This window comes from Cystoisospora suis (assembly GCF_002600585.1).
Source record: "Cystoisospora suis strain Wien I chromosome Unknown contig_2028, whole genome shotgun sequence".
NCBI lineage: Eukaryota > Apicomplexa > Conoidasida > Eucoccidiorida > Sarcocystidae > Cystoisospora > Cystoisospora suis.
In genome coordinates, this window is record NW_027154827.1 from 1 (window position 1) to 5,828 (window position 5,828).

At 46.4% G+C, this 5,828-nt stretch overlaps 1 protein-coding gene across 1 annotated transcript in view; it reads left to right on the forward strand.

Moving 5' to 3' along the window:
* Positions 1-377: 377 nt before the first annotated feature.
* The window catches only part of CSUI_004379 (uncharacterized protein), a 10,121-nt gene continuing 4,670 nt past the window's right edge, over positions 378-5,828 (forward strand). Inside the window, exons 1-4 of the mRNA XM_068064571.1 lie at positions 378-2,286; positions 2,850-3,072; positions 4,188-4,391; positions 5,136-5,585. Coding sequence (XP_067923451.1) covers positions 2,017-2,286; positions 2,850-3,072; positions 4,188-4,391; positions 5,136-5,585 — 1,147 coding nt within the window. The 5' untranslated portion in view covers positions 378-2,016. The remainder of the gene's footprint in view (positions 2,287-2,849; positions 3,073-4,187; positions 4,392-5,135; positions 5,586-5,828) is intronic.

Genomic DNA, 5,828 nt, shown 5'->3' on the forward strand with positions numbered 1-5,828 from the left:
TCTGCACACGATTCAGCTGCCAACTTTTTTTCTAAAGTGTGACACTCCGGTTTCCCGTGCTACGACCTTTCTCCCTCGTGCGTGTCCTCCCCCAAGCTGCGGCACTGTGCGGGACCGCTATGTGTGTGTGCCCTGAAGTAAAGAAAAGAAGAAATCCCTGTTACACAAACAGCACACTCCGAAAATCTCTCTTCTCCCCTCTCGTGATTCTTGGAGCCACCGTCACACTGAATCAGTGATACATGCAAGGCACTTGCAGTCCTAGCAGGAACGGTGTGCATGCGTAGAATTTGACGGTGAGCCGTCCGCGTTCTACCCGGCGACTTCAGCTAATACCAAGGTTGTTCTGGGCACCTAAACCAATTCTTTCTTCGCTTCTTTCACGTCGGGAGGTATATCTCTAGGCGCCGGTTTGGCGTGGCAGTCAGAACTGAAAGATTGGACATGCACTCACGTGTGCCGTTCATCACTATCGCTTGGTTACTTAGTCATTCCAGATGGGCTGGAGTTTGTATCGGGATGCGTCTGCTGGTTGGTTTTCCTTTTGTTTCTTCGCTTCTTCTTGACAGTCTCTGACATCGGTGCCACGGTTTTGCCTTGTTGCGGTATCGAAAACCGTGTCTTTTTCCATGCGCGGCCATTGTCAACAGGGGAGACCCTTCGAGTCAAGGTGTCTCCCATGTACGGATAAGTTATCATGACTGCCCAGCTGCTCTCCCGGGACACCAGGGTCTCTCCTTAGCACCCACAGACCATCGGAGAGCTGTCTCTCACGGACTCTCTGTTTGTTTTGTCGCATAGTGACTTTCTTCCCTACGAGCCTTTCGTGCGGGCGGATTTCGCCTTTCGTTGCTTCTGTTGAAGAGAGAACACGAGATAGGAACATCTTCAGGTAGAGCCACTTCACGTGTATAGCAGGCCCCTTTCCTGTTGTACTTCACGTTTGGTACCTCATTATCTCTCAAATACTGGTAGTCTATCGACTCAGCGAGCTTGCAGGCCTGGGTGACCTATGGCGCTCGCTTCATCTTGTGTCTAGGAAAACTTCCTCTACTTCTCCTTCAGAACTCTCCTTTATTCTTCCCTACATGCACCCAGGAGTGTAGCTAGCTGCATGCTATGCTGCAGATTTCTGTCGTCTTTCCTTCTCTTCAACCCGCCTGCTATAACACCTCCGGAGACAAGGTTTCTCCCGTATTCACGTGTATGGTCTCATGCGAAGGGAGACTACGGGAAAATTCAAGCGCATGTTGGCTGTGTGAAAAGGCATAGGCCGTTTGTGTTGCTAGAAAGAGAACAGCTTTACCTCGAGGCAGCTAACACTTTTCTCGACACTATGCGAGAATCTTAGGCCCAGAATTGGCATTTTCCGTCTTGGGCCCACTTACTCTTTTCTTGCTTCATAACACAATAGTACAGGAAGTCGGATGGATCCCCACATATAAGCTTTCGTCTCCATTTTGGGAAAACACCATGGACACCTACTACAGAGGACAAGACTCGTAACATAACAAGAAAGACAAGGAGACTTAGAAACTTCCCTCTTCCTCAACCTTCTTCTCAAAAGCTATTCATTGTTCCTGGCGCCTTTGCATTTACAAGCCGCTAGGGAAAATCTCGTGTCTCTTTTAACTCCTTCTCCGCTGTACATCTTCTCTCTCCTCGTTAGGACTGCCTCGGTTGATGAGATTTCGATCTCTCCTTTCTCTCCTTCTTCTCATCTCTCTTCTTTAGACCGTCACATCCACTTGGACAGGCATAAGAGCGTCTTCACCGAAGACCTTCTCCTTTTTCTCTCTATACACATTCTATTCTTGACGGTGTTGTCCCTCCTTTTACTTTCTCTTTGACTTTCTCTTTTCCACTATCTCCTTCCATCTAGCTGCTCCTGCTCTCTCTCTTTCTCTCTAGCGAACTCTACGTAGATATGTCCACACATCTCTACCCATACCGAATATAGACACATATCTACGTATCTATATAAAGAGAGCCAATCATTCCCTCTATAGATACAACATGGAGGTCTTTGCTGATACGTTTCTCTTCTCTGCTGCGTCTTCGGTGGGTAGCAAAGGAGACCTGCAGGATGAAGGCATAAGAGCAGGGAGTCAAGTAGCAGGAGACACATCGACGAAGTCTTCTACTCTCGAGAATGTTGAAGGAGGAAAAGTATCAATCATGGAGACAACAATACCTTATTCCTCTCTTCTCCATGTGGACGCTTCGTTCCTATCAACATTTATCGCGTCTTTCTTTGTAATTATCTGCTCTGAGCTGGGTGATAAGGTATGTCCTCTTCTCTTCAGACATTTCTCTTTTCCCGCTTTCCTACTTGATGCCTTATCTCTTTCTTCTTTCCACGTTTCTTGTCTCCCTTTGCTTCTCTCTAGTATCGAAGAAAGTCACGGGTCTTCTTTTCTCCCTCATTTCACGATTGAAAGGCCGCAGGACAAATGGCGCATCGTAGTGCAAGAAGGCTAGCTTCGGGCGGCGTAGGAATCTCTTCGTCTTCTCTGTATGTGCACGAACATCTCCTTGGCGCGTGGAATAAAGTGACTGAAGACATGTAAAGATTGATACGTAGATGGATGGAGTGACATTCTTTCTACTTCACTGCTCAGTAGAAATTGAACGTAGCACACCAGCGGGCAGTAGCTAGCTACACATAGAAGACGTGGGGTATATATCTCGATTGTCGATGCTCCCTACATAAGAGGAGGGACTACCTCCGGAAGTCCACCGTATGTGCCTTCTATTGTATGTACACGCTCTACGGGTGCTGAGCATGGCTTGGAAGTGTATATCTGGTCATGTATGTCTATGTATGGATGTGTGGTTTGTGTATTCAGACGTTCCTCATTACGGCCCTACTGGCGATGAAGGAGGGAAATGCTCTATATGTTTTTGCTGGCTCAATCGGAGCTTTATGGCTCATGACAGCTCTTAGTGCAGCAGGGGGTGTAGTTCTTCCTGCCCTTCTCTCTCCTCAAGTAACGCATGCAATCATGATCGTTATGCTCTGTGTATTCGGCATCAAGATGCTCTATGAAGGCTTCACTATGGAGGACTCAGGTAAACATCTCTTGTGGTTAGCTATTAGGCATACATCATTCACAGATAGACTCGAGACATTCACTCTATTCTTCAGAGGATAAGTTACGTAATACCTCTATGTATACATGTATGTGGGCCTATGTACATATCGGTATAGCGGTATCAAGACGTAGCTCTCTTTCGAAATGAAGAAGATAGGAGGAGGAGGAGCAGCAGAGAAAGAAGAGAGTCTAGGAACACAGCAACAAGCGGCGTTAGCAGTGTACATGTACGTTAGCTCATATGATGGTATCAAGTACACCCTGTATTCTTCGGATGTAAGCTTTGTAGCCACGTCTACATGTAGACATACATATATATATATGTATAGTTAGTATTTGGTTGCATACAAGGGAACATAGATTGAGAGACTTATGATAGACACAGGTAGAGAGATATGTTTGTATGTCTGTGGAGACTTCACGATAGTGATATTACACGCTTGTTCATACGTGATAGATATATAGACTCCCCAACATGGCGTGGCTATATGACTGAATAGACTCTATGTGACCAATCCGTAGCGATGTACACTGTTGGCTAGTCTACATATCATTGGATAGACATACGTGTGAACCTCTTGCCGATGTATATATCTTGCTTGAGTGTCTCGATAGGATCGCGGCTACTCCTAGGGTGTATCTTTGTGCGTGTGTCTAACGGTTTGTATTCCTCTGTGTTTCCTTCGCTAAATAAGAAGCAAATCATTCTATCTCCTGTGTATGTCTATGTATATTCTATATCCCACACATATCTACTTCCATATATGCAGATATCTTCTGTGTATGACGATGATGTATCTGACAGAGGGACTCATCCAAAAACTGCACGTGCCCGCTGTCGCACATGTGGGTCTTAGAATTCTTCCTTTGTATCCGCTAGATGCATATATATACATCAGTTCATGTGCATGTACATATGTATACCTCTCATACCATGTATGGCTTCTCTTGACTACGGGTTTCGCACGCCACGCCTTTCTCGCTTCGAGTAAACCTACCGCCGTATACGACGGGGTCTCCTCCTCCTCCTCCTCTTTGTCTCGAGTCTGACCCTGTTACCTTTTGCTTCTCTTCTTTGGTGTATTTCTTTAGACACGAGTGAGGAGTTAGATAAGCTCGAGCATGAGCTCTCACTAAAGAAAGAAGAGACTGAAGAAGAAGGAATGGAACTTCACAAACAGCCTGGGGCACCTTCGTCCAGCAGTACTACTACTACTAGTAGTCGGAGTGCTGCAGGAAGAGATCACCCGACCGAGACCCGGCATGGAGCCAAGAAGAATGGTGGTCTTCATTCTCGTAAGTACTCTCCTCCCCCTCAAAGCCATCGCGCTATCTATCAGTGTACACGTATCTGTCTTTCTGTCTCTACCTGTGCATGTGTTTAGGTGGTGTGTGTACGTGTGATTGGATTGAGCTGTATCTGTGTGTATGCCAGATGAAGTGTATAAGAAACAAGAGGCTTCTNNTGTGTATGCCAGATGAAGTGTATGTCTGCATGGGACCTTCGTCTTCATATCTCGGACATCCACTGTGGCCGTGTGTTCGTTCTTTCAGACCTTTGTGTGACCTCCCTCACATTCCCGCACTGCGGCCTCGCGTGCTTTTGCATATTCGACTGTCCATCTCCATACATACATAGATGTATACATGGACATATATACATGTATATGTGCGTATGTATGTATATACATTTATATATGCATGCACATATAGATCTATATGAGCATCTCTGCTTACACTTGCATACGTCAGCACAAGGACGACGCACATTTTACATGCATGTGCATGTATCTATTTACGTGTATGAGCTGTCTCATGTTTCTCAGAGACTTTGGGAAGTCCGTAACTCTCTACTGTATGGATACGTGCTTGTAAGCGATGCTGGCACACCACTCGACATACCTTCATGATCTCTACAGGGCCTTTCTGTAGAGACAGACACCAGAGCTTTCTGAGCTCTCTGTTTGTCTCTCTCTCTCTTCGTTTTCTTCTACACGAGTCAACATCGTACTTCTCTGGCGAGGTGTGTTCGTTGTGTAGGTCATCCCTACGGGAATTCCCCAGGCGCGACCACTGAAGAGTGTCTGGATGAAGAAGGTAGAGGAGAAGACGGAGATGACGAAGAAGAAGAAGAAATGAGAGCTCTAAAAGCTGAAGAGCACGAGGGAGAGATGCGAGGACTCAGTAAAGGAAGAAAGGCAAGAGTGGGAGGTGGAGAAGAAACATCTCTCAAACAGCAACCGTCGCAGCAGAAGTCTGGTGCTTCTTCCTCCTCGACTGACAAAGTAGACACCGCCAAATCGTTTTGTTCTGCGTTCCGTATGCCCTTCTGTAGATGTGGACACGTGGTGTCTACATGGCTAGCTGGCGTCCTGAACCCCTTCTTCTTACAGAGCTTTGGCTTAACCTTCGTGGCTGAGTGGGGGGATCGCTCACAGATCTCCACCTTTGCTCTTGCAGCTGACCGAAGTGTTGCAGGCGTCTTCGTAGGTAAGAACATCTCCATACCCCCCACCATCCTGTACAATTATATACGCTATCTCATGCGTCTATATGTACAGACGTGTGTATATGTGACGGATGTCTAGATGAATATGTACACATATCTTCTTGTCCATGCTGTCGTAGGTTTGAGTGACCTCCGATCAAGTTGTCCTTCATCCTTCCTCAGAACACCTGCCTGAAAGCTCTCCCGTTGGTTGTCTCCCAAGTGTCTCTTTCTTCTTCTTCTTC